The 13,073-nt window shown below is 37.2% G+C and overlaps 3 protein-coding genes across 8 annotated transcripts; 2 read left to right on the top strand and 1 right to left on the bottom strand.

Moving 5' to 3' along the window:
- The first annotated feature begins 13 nt into the window (after window positions 1–13).
- LOC111498670 lies at window positions 14–3,895 on the top strand. 3 transcript variants are annotated; one of them, XM_023150003.1, is made up of 7 exons: window positions 14–102; window positions 392–867; window positions 1,141–1,332; window positions 1,469–1,708; window positions 2,243–2,460; window positions 2,659–2,913; window positions 3,426–3,895. In XM_023150003.1, exons 2-7 carry the CDS (start codon window positions 447–449, stop codon window positions 3,684–3,686), a joined length of 1,587 nt encoding a protein of 528 aa, XP_023005771.1. In that variant the 5' UTR covers window positions 14–102; window positions 392–446; the 3' UTR covers window positions 3,687–3,895. The 3 variants fall into 3 exon arrangements, with proteins under 3 accessions (XP_023005771.1, XP_023005770.1, XP_023005769.1); XM_023150002.1 differs by having other exon boundaries at window positions 41–102; window positions 340–867; XM_023150001.1 differs by lacking the exon at window positions 14–102 and having other exon boundaries at window positions 145–867.
- Window positions 3,896–4,690: 795 nt separating this feature from the next.
- Window positions 4,691–8,256, bottom strand: LOC111498714 (protein IQ-DOMAIN 1-like). 2 transcript variants are annotated; one of them, XM_023150058.1, is made up of 6 exons: window positions 8,151–8,256; window positions 7,803–7,903; window positions 7,416–7,694; window positions 6,659–6,880; window positions 6,326–6,445; window positions 4,691–5,719 (listed from the first exon to the last, which is right to left on the bottom strand). In XM_023150058.1, the coding sequence occupies exons 2-6, from the start codon at window positions 7,875–7,877 to the stop codon at window positions 4,769–4,771; spliced, it is 1,647 nt and encodes a 548-aa protein (XP_023005826.1). In that variant the 5' UTR covers window positions 7,878–7,903; window positions 8,151–8,256; the 3' UTR covers window positions 4,691–4,768. The 2 variants fall into 2 exon arrangements, with proteins under 2 accessions (XP_023005826.1, XP_023005825.1); XM_023150057.1 differs by lacking the exon at window positions 8,151–8,256 and having other exon boundaries at window positions 7,803–7,971.
- Window positions 7,510–12,945, top strand: LOC111498713 (pentatricopeptide repeat-containing protein At3g53360, mitochondrial-like). Of its 3 annotated transcripts, XM_023150055.1 has the most exons (4): window positions 7,520–7,593; window positions 9,478–9,896; window positions 10,016–10,118; window positions 10,777–12,945. In XM_023150055.1, exon 4 carries the CDS (start codon window positions 10,793–10,795, stop codon window positions 12,803–12,805), a length of 2,013 nt encoding a protein of 670 aa, XP_023005823.1. In that variant the 5' UTR covers window positions 7,520–7,593; window positions 9,478–9,896; window positions 10,016–10,118; window positions 10,777–10,792; the 3' UTR covers window positions 12,806–12,945. The 3 variants fall into 3 exon arrangements, with proteins under 3 accessions (XP_023005824.1, XP_023005823.1, XP_023005822.1); XM_023150056.1 differs by lacking the exon at window positions 9,478–9,896 and having other exon boundaries at window positions 7,510–7,593; XM_023150054.1 differs by lacking the exons at window positions 7,520–7,593; window positions 9,478–9,896; window positions 10,016–10,118 and having other exon boundaries at window positions 10,305–12,945.
- The last annotated feature ends 128 nt before the right edge of the window (window positions 12,946–13,073 follow it).

Here is a 13,073-nt window from a genome sequence, read left to right as displayed (position 1 = left end):
GGGGGGGGGGGGGGGGGGGGGGGGGAGAGAGGGTCAGCAAATTTTAGTGTCGGAAAGTGAAAGCTAAGCATAGAACAGAGATGCTTTTGGCTTTATCTCTGAGTAAGTATTTTCTTATTGCTTATTGTTTTGTGTATTAGTTTGATTCCTTTTGAATGGTGGTCGGTTTCGGCTAGGGTTTTTACGTGGTTGAACAAACGAGATTCCATTATCACGCTTGTAAAGTATTGATTCTAGTTCTGTTATATGATGGTTTGACATTATTACACTGGAATTTTCCGCTTAAAGCATAGCACAAATTCACACGAACAATCTCTCTCTCTCTCGATATATATATAGATGAATGTGTGACTCTGACGCTATAGACATTCTGTGGGCACACTCACTGTAGCTGGACGGAGTTTGATGTCTCTGAAGTGGTTGAAGGAGTGAGTATTCAGTTGCCGATGTCGGAAATCAGAGGATCGAGCTCATGGAGCGAAGAATTTGGAAGTTTGGTGGAGGATTCCGGGATCCGTTACATGGCGGAGCCGATCGGAATTTCTTCACCTTCGTATGAGAGTACGAGATCGGATTTCCAGGTCGAGTCGCGGAACTATGAATCAGAGGAGTCGGAGAGTTTGAAGGATCAGGTTAAGGGATTTGCGGTCGCATGGGGTGAAATTCTTCTTGAATTAGGGAGAGGGTGTAGGGACATTGTGCAGCAGAATTTGATTACTGAGGATTCATATGTTGCTCAAAAGCTTAGAGGACCTTGCGCGAATGTTATTGCTAGATTGAGTTTTCTTAACGAGTTTTTGCCGGAGGATCGCGACCCCGTTTATGCTTGGCCGGTTATATTTTTTGTTTCAATTCTCGCATTCACAGGTGTGTTCAGATTTTAAACTTTTTTTCCCTTTTTCATTCTGATGATTTCTGATTCAGAAGATTACAGTACCCTTTCTTTGTAAGTTGCTTCAACTAAAACATTTCTCCTATTGATTATTTCATACCAAATATTGAGCGGAGATCTTGTAATCTTTCATCTTGATTTTAATCTTAGTGGTACCGGCAAGTATGTTATGAGTGGTAATCGTGAAACTGTGGTATTTTCTTGACTCGATAAAGAGCTCTGATGCAATAATTAACTATTATTTGCAGTAATCTGGGTAAATAACAGACACGAGAGCTTTAGCCGACCGATTATGAAGGTGCGTGATCATCCTCCTAGTGCTTCTCGCACACTTCTTCCTGATGGCAGGCACTTGGCCTATGATGTTCTTGGCGTTTCAGCTGATAGAGCTAGATTCTTCATAATAGCTCCACATTCTTTTCTTTCATCTCGATTTGCAGGTAAATATTATAATTAGAATATCTTGAGACTCTTGAATTATTTGAAATGCAATTCTTGAATCACAAAAGTTGAACATTCCTAAATCTTGGGAAGATTGTTGTGGAATTAACATTATAGCATCTATTTCTATGGCAGGTATACCAGGAGTGAAATCATCTTTGCTCGAAGAATTTGGTGTTTGCTTGGTTGCGTATGATCTTCCTGGTTTTGGGGAGAGTGATCCTCATCCCAACAGGAACCTGAATTCATCAGCACTAGATATGCTGCACCTAGCTGATGCTGTTAGTATTAATGGAAAATTCTGGGTGCTTGGCTACTCAGAAGGAGCTATGCATGCTTGGGCTGCACTTCGATATATCCCTGACAGAATTGCAGGTGTGTAAGAATGTACGTATAAATTTTAATAGTTTGGAGTGACTGTACTGTGTGATACTATGAATCTTATGACATTTGCAAGCTTAGTATCTTATCTACCGGTGAAAAATAGATATCCAAGAACATATGATTATAGAAGTTACAAAAACGAGTGTCTTTTGCATGCTTTGTCCCCATAAAGGAATAAGAGCTTTGTTTTTATGGGCCTCTCAAAATAAATTTGGGAGACAACTCAATCTATGAGTAGGTACTTCTCACTTAGTTCCTCAATGTCGTACTCTTTGGGGCCACTATGCTCCTTCAGAGTTTTTTGTATTTTTTCGGGTACGGTGCTTTCTATATCATGCAGAACCTAAGACATGGTTGATTGATAGTAGGTTAAAAGAATAAATAGATCTTCCATTTCAGTAACATAGGAAGTTAGACTTGCTTGTATCCACTGGTTATTACAATGAATTGTATTCTCTCATTAATTAAACATAAACTAAATATGCATTTACTTAGGAAGTTTAATGAATATTTTTGAATTTACAGGTGCAGTCATGGTAGCTCCAATGATCAATCCATACGAAAAAAGCATGACTAGGGAAGAGTTGAGAAGAACTTGGGAAAGTTGGGGTCCACGGAAGAGATTTCTATATTTCTTAGCTCGTAGATTTCCTAGATTTCTATCCTACTTCTATCGCCGAAGTTTCTTGTCAGGAAGGCATGAAGAAATTGATAGACAGTTATCCCTATCACTGGGAAAGAAGGTGAGTTTGTGGATTTTTGGTTCAATAGCTACGTAACTTACATTCGTGCACCCGATCACATGGTACCTTATACTTGAAGTCATCGATACAAATTCTTTAGCCACTATTCCTCCTTGCATTTTCTCTCTCCTGTTCTTTGTGTTCATCTTGATCGAGTGTATGCAATCCTAACACAACTCACAATCTTCACATTTTCAGGATGAAGTTTTGATAGAAGATCCAAAGTTTAGGGAATTTTGGTACAGGAACGTGGAAGAGTCAATCCGCCAGAAAAATGTCAAACCATTTGTAGAAGAAACCATGCTACTTGTGTCAAATTGGGGCTTTAGCTTGGCAGATCTTAGGGTGCAGAGAAAGTGTCAAAGAACAGGCATTCTTCCTTGGCTTAAATCATTGTATAGTCAAGAAGAATGTGAGTTGGCCGGATTTGTTGGTCCGATTCATATATGGCAGGTCAGGCCACTTCTCTTTTCCTCACATGACATCATACAAAATCTTATGCTAACTGCCTAAATTGGACTTATTTGTTCTAATTTCCATGGGAAGATTATGAACGTATTACCATTGTTTATTTGGAACCCCCTATTCTTTTTCTCACAACATCCACTCACACACACTTCATATATGCTAATAATATACATAGATGCATGGTCAACCTGAATATATACCTTAATTGGTTAAGACATATGCCCTCGATATTAGAAGTTCGATTATCTCTTGTGGAACTCCCAAATAATATTAGTTATAATAATGTTGATGATCTACATAGACACATGTGATGCATGAGTATATGCATGAATTTTCCGAATCTTATGTTGCTAGACGGGCAACGATAAGTCTTGCATCTCGGACGTACTTTTTATATAGCATATGGCAATATGATGATATGACAATCAAAGAGACTTCAACAGGTGTTGAAATTTTCGACTCCTCTTTCTAATATAAACTTTGGTCATGTTGAACAGGGAATAGATGATAAGGTAGTTCCACCATCGATGACTGATTACATAGGCCGCATTTTACCAGCAGCCATATTGCATAAGCTCTCAAATGAAGGACACTTCTCGTATCTCTATTTTTGTGATGAATGTCATCGCCAGATATTTTCCACCATTTTTGGACCTCCCAAGGGGCCAGTTGACAGAAGGGAAAGAATGGAAGCTTCTCCTTTAGAAGGAAATACAGGAGGAGAGATAGAGAGTACTATAGATCTTACGGTAAAATGATACGTGGTCGTCCCGAAATACAGCTAATAGTAACGCGATGATTTTGCCTTCCAAATGCTGATGATGTAAATGCCATATTGATATCAATATCGATATCATGCTCTTCTTCATTTGTGTTCACTTTTTGGACAAGGGTGTGTAATTTTATCACCGTTGCTTCATTACATTACATTACTCTACTTTTATTATATTTAACAGCAATTCATGAGGCCAAGCTTCTTTTTAGGTGCTTTTGGCTTTTATGGCTCTACTACTCATTTAAGCTTCCATTAGGCGCTTGAGTCTCTCACCCTTCATAATTGGTTTATTTTGCTAACATTTTTAGCCTACACACATCAACTTTTTGTCTTATTTCTCAATGATAGCTAATTTGTTCTTTACTGTGAGTTTAATCTTTGATTTAGTTCTCAAATTATTAAAAGAATTTAATAAGTTTTTTAATTTTTAATTTTGTATATAATAAGTGTTTTAACTTTTAAAATGTTTAATATGAATAAAAATTTAAATTATAAGTATCGAACGTTGAACACAAGAAGACACTTTATACATTTTTTTAAAATATTTAGTTACCTTTATTCTTAAAATACATAAATTATTTTTCTAAAATAAGTATATCATATTAGAAATATTTAGTACTAAATTATAATTTACTGTATATATCATATTTAATATTTTATTATAAGTTATTTGTCTTCCTATCATAGATATCTTTTCATTTATTACTCTTTTAACATTCTTGTAATTTATTTAATTATAAATAAAATAACTTTCACACCATTTACTAAAGAAGAAGAGGTGATTAAACAAACATTTTCAATTTACAAATATAAGAAAAAAAAAACATATTATTATTTATTAACGGCCACTGCTCAAGAAGAAAACGATTGCATTTCCTAAAAAAAAAAATTAAAAAAAACCACCAAATTCAAATTTAGACCTTATTAAAGCAATTAACGAACGAATTATTGCTGAACTGTAAGAAAGAAAGGTGCTGATTTCAGTGCTTTCCCGCCATTGACGTACCACTTTTTCTTTGATCAAAATTCATACAATGTTCCCTTTGCTTCTGTTAATCTCTTCATTCAAGCCGCTATATCCACCTTCAGACGGTTGAAATAGCGCCTCGACCCGGCCGGAGATGGCGGATACAAGAGTTGTTTCTTAGCAGATGAACTAAACGACGTTATTTCTCGAGCTTCATTCTTCTCCAACTCAAATGGAGTATGAAGCTTCGATTTGGCTCTTGCCGATGAGGTGAACGTCATGTAACTCGGAAAATTTTGTGAACTGTTTTGGCTTTCTTCGTCCCATACGGATGATCGAGGTCCTCCATTGTTTGATTTTATACTTGCCAGGCTCTTGCTGTCATCATCTGGAATCGTGCTATTTCTGGCGCCTAATTGCTTTGATTTCATTGCCTCTGCGACTGATCTTCGCGGAGAAGGCGTTGAGAGGGACGGGAAGGTATATCTGTGGCTCTCGGATCGACTTGCTGTTGGCGAATTTGCCTTCGAGGTCAGCTGGAATCCTTCAATTTCTGGAACCGAGTTCTTTTTTATGGTTGATGATTTCAATTTCTTTGGCTCTGCGACTGAACTTTGTCTGGAAGAAGTTGAGAAGGACTGGAAAGTATACCTGCGGCTCTCGGATCGGCTTGCTGTTGACGAATTCGCCTCCGAGCTCAGTTCAAATTGAGCATTAGCTTCGAGAGAATCATCTAGAACTGAGCTCTTTCGTGTGCTTGATGGCTTCAGTTGATTCGCCTCTGCCACTGATCTACGTCTGGAATGAATCGTGAGGGGCTGGAAGGTATATCTACGGCTTTCAGATCGGCTTACTGTTGGCGAATTTATCTCCGAGCTCTGTTTGGATTGAGCATCGGCTTTATTAATTTCTCCACAAACATTACCAGGGCTCGCATCCCCCCATTGTTGAGCTGCCATCCATCTCTCCAACCAGCTCCATCCCCAGGTGGGATTGTTCGGATCTGTGAATAGTGTAATTGTTGACCTCGAAGAATTTCTCCAGATTTTCTGTTGAAAGAGTTCAGATGAAACCTTGAAGAATTTCTCCATATTTGAGCTCTGTATGTTTTCTTTTAATGTCTTAATACATAACCATAAATGATAGGAATAATTTTCCTTTAGCTTTTATGTTTAACGTCTATGTTAAAAAGGATTTGAAAGCAAACTATAAGAAAATTGGCAATAAGCAAACTACAAGAAGAACAAAGAACTAATGGAAAGACGACCAAATGATGATTACTTAGACGAGTTGATATTTATTCGTTCGATGTGTTACTATAACTATCACCCCAAAGGGTGCCTTTGGGTTCGTGGTAACAGAAGAGATGCTTAGAGGTACGCTTCAAACTTTTACTTTCGACCTTCTAAATTGAAAATTTAAGAACTAAAATCTTTAGTTGTTTTTCAGAACCGGCTTTGGAATGAGTGAAGCCTCTCCAGATATTAGTATGGTGGACCATGAGAATAATGTAAGGGGTGAGCCCAGATATCCTGGTTAAAAAAGAAAAAAGAAATCCTTACTACAACTTAGTGCCAAATATTTTAGATCACTTCTCTCTTACTCTTGGTAGATCAAATGCATAATTCAATTAGATGGCATAGTCAATAAATCACCTGTCGAGAAAAGGCATAAGCCAATGCTCTCTCTCTTCTCATAGCTGCTTCATGCTTGCTTAGTAGTTTAGCCTCAACTTGCTCCTTTGATTGTGTGCTGTCGTTCCACCCTTTCCCAACCTGTTCATGTTTCAACTTTTAAATGACACTTAAAGAACGAAGCTGATTAGGAAAGTAGCTAAAGTATGAGAATTGCTCGTTTTTGGTCATTGATATTTAGGGAAAATGTTGAGAGAGAGTAGACCAAAACCAATCTCACTGCCGGATTATAGACCAAGTAATGCATCTCAAACATAAAATAGTTGAGCAAAAGTGGTAAGTGATAATGAAGACCTGAGAAGTCTCTTGTTCTTTTGTATGTTTTTGTAGGAGTTGTTTCTGGAGAGCCTGATTTTCCTCCAGCTTCCTCAACCTTCTTGATCGGATCTGGGAATGGACACGGACAAAAACTTGCATACACCGGATGGTGTTCATGGCTTGACGATTCAGAACTGAACTCTCCATCAATAATTTCAACCTCAACAGCCCTCTTAAGGTTCGTATTTCTGATCTTGCCTGAGATAAATTTTTTTTTTTTAATTTACTATAACCCACTAATCTCTTGGGTTTTGTGGTGATTGCTATGATATTGCAAACATGGTCTTAGGTACCAAACTGTTGGACTTTATGCAAATTTCAATTTCTAGCCTACAAATGGGGAGAGTTTTTAAGTATTAGATAAAATATTAAATTTATAAATAACCCATTAACCAAAATTTTTTGGGTTGAGTGGTCATTTAACGTAGTATTAGATTCTAGAGGTGAGGGTATTGAATTGCTTTTACTACTTGTTTGTCAAGATTATCAATTGAAGTCTTTAGAAAGAAAGTTGAATTATGAATTTCAACCTTTGAAACGATTAATTCTACACAATATTTTTGAATTTTGGGTAATTTGGATAGTTTCAATTGAACTGATGAGCTTAAAATTATTAGAAAAACTATTTTGAGTTTCTCCATTAACATGATGAAATTGACGTGAGGTAAAAAAATGGAAACCAGGAAAGGGTATTTGATAAATTAATGAGATAATTGCAAGAATGAGTTCACACCAGATATCCACGAAAAACTGATTGAATCTTGATTGCTGCCGTTTCCTCTCTAGATTTTCTGGTGAATTGAGTCACAGTAGTGGTCTGGACAACCTGTGTGCCAGCTGTAGAAGCCATGCCCGTGGAATTCGAAATTGGAACAGAATGAGCTTTGCAGTGGTCTTCATTCTCCTCACAGGTCGATTTTACCTTTTCTTGCTGAGTTATCTGATTTGCAATAGTCAATGTAGGAGTAGAACATACACTGGGGTGTTTTTGTTTTCCAGACAATTTAGTTTTCTGCAAATCGGAAAATCAAAACAAAATTTGCAAAAAATATTAGAAAATTCAAAAGAAGGTGAAATTTCCCATCTGGTCAGTATATAAGCAAAATGTAAAGTTACAAACCTGGTCTTTCTTCCTTTTGGAGCTGGGGCTGAGAGCTTTCTTCAAAGTTTTAAACCAATTTCCTTTCCTTCCCATCCCTCTATGATTGTTCTAACAGTGTTCTTCAGGGAACAATGACAATATGAAGAAGATATTATAAAGAGAAAAAAAAACATGTAACTACAATGACATAGAAGAGATTGAACTTCATTTCCAACACCCTATAAATACTTCAGTTCAGTTAAGAAAAGTGTATAAAATCCCATCAAACTAAAGCCAAATAAAGCTTGGCGGGGAAGATGGTTAGATTTCTCTGTTTAATACCCTTTTAGCTTTTCGAACATATCCTTAAGATATCAGCAAAGTTACCTTGAAAATATGCAAAGTTATGAAGTTCAACTGGTCAAATCAGAGAGTTTCAGTCTGAATATCACAACACCCAGATGTTACAACCGCAAATTGTTCAAGAAAAAATCAGCCCATAGAAAACAAATCTCAAAGAACTTGAAACCACACAAAAAATGGCCTTTTCTTCCTTCCATTTTCATGGGGAACAAACAATAGTATGGTGAAGCTTGTAGGTTAGCCACATTTTTCACTTCCACTTCTTTCTGGCTCTGACTCTTCCCCTCCCTTTTAAAGGAACGTATCAGATTCTGCCAGTAAGAATCAAAGGGTACGGTGTTCGACCTTTGTTAAGATCAGAATGAGATGCTTCCCAGTTTCTTTCTGCTCTTCAAAACCATTGATTTGGATTTTGATTTTGTTTATCTTTAGCTAGTAAATACAGCATAACACTGAGTTTTGTAGATTCTGCCCTGTCTTCTGCCTCCATTACAGAATATCATTGAGTGTATGTTTGAATTATGTCCTGAAGAATTTGCTAAAATGTTAAGCCAAGGCTTGAGTGAACATGACATGACCTTTTAAACCCAAGGGGATACCACCCTTTTACTGATCATTTGGGGTATGGTTGGGTTAATTCACACTCTTCATTTGTAATCTACATTTAGCAGAGTTCAAATAATTGTCCAAACTTATCACAGACGGTAGAAAGGAATATAACTAAAAATTCAAGTCTAATAAAACTCTAAATTTTTAATTATTAACAAAAATATCTCTTTTCCAACAGGTATGGAAATGGGGGATGTGCATTCCCTTTCTTCTCATGTTTTTTTTTTGTTTTGTTTTTAATTATTAATTAAGATGACTCGCTCACATCTACATTTAAGAGCCATAACCTAAAACAATTAGTAATAATAATAATAATAATAAGCGGTTGAGAAAAGATAGGCAAATGTGGATTTAATAAGTCTACGAATTAAGAAAAATGTTGAATAAATTATTTAATTTAGAGAGTAATTGAACAAATATTTTTATTTAAAAAAATGGGGTAGAGTGGTTTAATATACCTGAGAAGTGTGTTGGACAGAGGAAGTTCGACCCCATCTCTGCGGGTCCCAAGGAATGGAACTATTGAAGGCAAATGTGGAGAGATGAGTATGGGTTTACTAAATTTGTAACATTTAGACTAAATTTACTAAATTTCAATGGAGAGTACAAGTCTTAATAGATTTAAGCAGGCTTGGCTAAGTCTAAATTGACATAATACGCAACTAAATGATACATTTTCGTAATTTAAGTATAATTTTGGGAAATTTACTAACATTGCTATCTCCCTATAATAATACCGAAGATTACGGAACTACCCACAAGGGCCATACCAGAGTTCAAAAGCACCATGTTCTGTTAGAATCAAAGAGAGCCGAAAATGAACAAAGCTCAGACCTTTAATGGAGTTTCCCTCTTCCGCAGAGTTTTGATTCCTTCACTCTTTATTCAGCTGATTGCCAGTTCGAAACCGCAAAAATTTAGAAACTTTCCCACCCAGGACACCGTTCTTTCATTTGCTGGGAATTCCCATTTCTTCTTCTTCTACAGGACTTGTCCTTCGATAATGGCTTTGTCTCTAAATTCTAATTTATTGGACCTTGTTTTCGCATTCTGATACCGATATCGGCGATGAACTTGTCCATCTGTTCGTTTATGCGTCTTGAAGTCTTTTTCTTTCATCATTCCACTGTGGGATAGAAACTCCAAACGTATCTTCTTCAGGTAGGCTTTTTGGATTCTGAATATTGTTTTCGGTATATTGTGCTTCAAAGAAATTTTGTAATGTATGAATATTTGTGATGGTTCTGTACTTTTATGGGTGTTGAATTGTTGTACGCTAGGTGCTCGAAGAATGTCCGCTGAGAGATATTGCTAGCATATTTCGACGTGAACAGTGACACTGTAAAATAGTTGGGCGTGGAACTGGAGCTGTACGCGTTTGAGGTAAAAGGTGTTTTCTAATGTGAAACTAGAATGTAGAAATTTGAATGGAAGTTCTGGTTTCACTTGATAGATTTGAATGTCTGGCCTTGGCACTGCCTCATTTGTTCAATTTCTTGCACCCCATGGTTTCTGGCTGTGACCTATGCAATCAGACTCCAATTCGTACCAGAGATAGTCGTGGAAATCTAACACGATTGAAATCTCCATGTGGAAGTTGATTCTTGCAGTTGCAGGGGATGGATAAGTTGAAACCTCGTGTGCTGTTTTCTGCAGTTTCTTTAAGAATGACATTAGAATAGATTAAGAGAATGGCATTTTTAAGAGCCTTAAATTCTATATATTTTGAAACCTTCTCTTCAGAAGCTATTATTTTCTTCAACCCTTGTTGTTCAGCTACCTCATTAAAGAACTTCAAACCTCGACTGCAATTAGCATTCTCTCATACACGACCCAACACCCAGCTTGCCTTTTCTCCCACCCCTGTTACTGAACAATCTTATGATGATTATATAATTTCTCTCTGCAAAAAAGGTTTAAACAGAGAGGCTCTTCAAGCATTTGAAACCTTTCAGAAGTGTTCAAATTCCCCATTGAATTCTATAACTTATACCCATTTGATCAACACTTGCTCTTCTCTAAGATTCCTAGAACATGGCAGGAAAATTCATCGTCATATGACGACATTTAACTACCAGCCTGATATACTACTTCAGAATCATATTCTTAATATGTACGGGAAGTGCGGGTCTTTGAAGGAAGCTAGAAATGTTTTTGATGCAATGTCCCTGAAGAACGTGGTATCTTGGACCTCCATGATATCTGGGTACTCGCATTATGGACAAGAAGATAATGCCATTACATTGTATGTTCAAATGTTCAGATCAGGATGTACTCCTGATCACTTTACCTTTGGAAGTGTACTAAAATCTTGCTCAGGACTTGAGGATTCTATGTTAGCGAGACAACTACATGCCCATGTTCTGAAGTCTGAATTTGGTGGCCACCTAATCGCACAGAATGCTCTGATCTCAATGTATACCAAGTACAATCAAATTGCTGATGCAATAAATGTCTTCTCTCATATTATTACAAAGGATCTAATTTCCTGGAGCTCAATGATTGCAGGGTTTTCCCGGTTTGGTTATGAGCTCGAAGCTTTATTTCTTTTCAGGGAAATGCTGTCTCAGCCTGTCTACCATCCAAATGAGTTCATCTTTGGTAGTGCCTTTAGTGCTTGTACCAAGCTCTTAGAACCAAATTATGGACGCCAAATACATGGCTTGTGTATAAAATTTGGATTAGGAAGCGATGCTTTTGCCGGATGCTCCCTCTGTGACATGTATGCAAAGTGTGGATTTCTAAGATCTGCAAGAACTGTGTTTAATCAGATTGAAAAGCCTGATTTAGTAGCCTGGAATGCTATTATTGCAGGATTTGCCAGTGTTGGTGATGTAAAGGAATCCATGTCTTTATTTTCTCAGATGAGGATCACAGGGCTTGCTTCAAATGATGTCACAGTCCTCTCTTTACTTTGTGCTTGTTCAGATCCTGTGATGCTTTATCAGGGAATGCAGGTTCATTCCTACATTGTCCAGATGGGTTTTGATTCAGAGATTCCTGTGTGCAACAGTTTACTTAGCATGTATTCAAAATGTTCAAATTTGAATGATGCACTTCAAATATTTGAAGATATAGGAAATAAAGCGGATATAGTTTCTTGGAACACCATGCTTATGGCATGCCTCCATCACAACCAAGCTGGTGAGGTTTTAAGATTAACGAAGACAATGCTTGTTTCTCACATTAAGCCTGACTATGTTACTTTGACGAATGTATTGGTGTCATCTGGACAAATAGCATCTTATGAAGTGGGAAGTCAAGTTCATTGCTTAATCATGAAATCAGGGCTGAATCTTGATACTTCTGTTTTAAATGCGTTAATCAACATGTATATGAAGTGTGGATCCGTTGGAAGTGCTCGAAAAATATTCGACTCAATTGACAATCCGGATATCATTTCATGGAGTAGCTTGATTGTTGGATATGCTCAGGCTGGATGTGGTGAAGAAGCTTTCAAACTTTTCAGAACCATGAGAGGCCTTGGTGTAAAGCCTAATGAAATTACATTTGTTGGTATCCTTACCGCCTGCAGTCATATTGGAATGGTGGAAGAAGGTTTGAAGTTATACAGGACAATGCAAGAGGAAGATGGCATTGCACCAACTAAAGAACACTGTTCGTGTATGGTCGACTTGCTTGCCCGTGCTGGATGCTTAGATGGAGCAGAGGATTTTATCAACCAAATGCCTTTCGATCCCGACATTGTCGTCTGGAAGACTCTGCTAGCAGCATGTAAAGTCCATGGCAATCTCGAGGTTGGCAAAAGAGCTGCAGAGAATGTACTGAAATCCGATCCATCCAACTCTGCTGCACTCGTGATGCTTTGTAATATGCATGCTTCTTCTGGCCATTGGAACGATCTCGCTCGATTGAGGAGCTCGATGAGACAGATGGATGTCAGCAAAGTTCCAGGTCAGAGCTGGATTGAGATTAAGGATAGAGTTCATGTGTTTCTTGCTGAAGATAGTTTGCATCCTGAGAGAGGTAGAATATACACGATGCTAGAGGAGTTGAGGTTGCAAATTTTAGATGATAGCTGTGATCCAATACAGATGGAGTCTTTTTGATTAGATATATCATAGGAATAATCATTCCAGTAGAATAATCATTCAAGTAGATTCTTAAATGTACCTTGCACCACATTACACAATTTTTATGTTCGGGTGTGCATAGGAATGCATAATCATTCTCTCGACAAATTATAAGTTTAGCCTCTAGTTTTTTCAAGCTTGTTTATATATGATCGTTAAACTTTCTAACTTCCTTTTCGGTTAAATTACAAATTGCCCCGAGGTTAAGCTTGTTTATAATTATACTTCTTACTTCTTATCACAA

The sequence above is a fragment of the Cucurbita maxima genome, unplaced genomic scaffold (genome assembly GCF_002738345.1).
Source record: "Cucurbita maxima cultivar Rimu unplaced genomic scaffold, Cmax_1.0 Cma_Scf00025, whole genome shotgun sequence".
NCBI lineage: Eukaryota > Viridiplantae > Streptophyta > Magnoliopsida > Cucurbitales > Cucurbitaceae > Cucurbita > Cucurbita maxima.
This window is presented reverse-complemented; position numbering and strand designations above follow the sequence as displayed.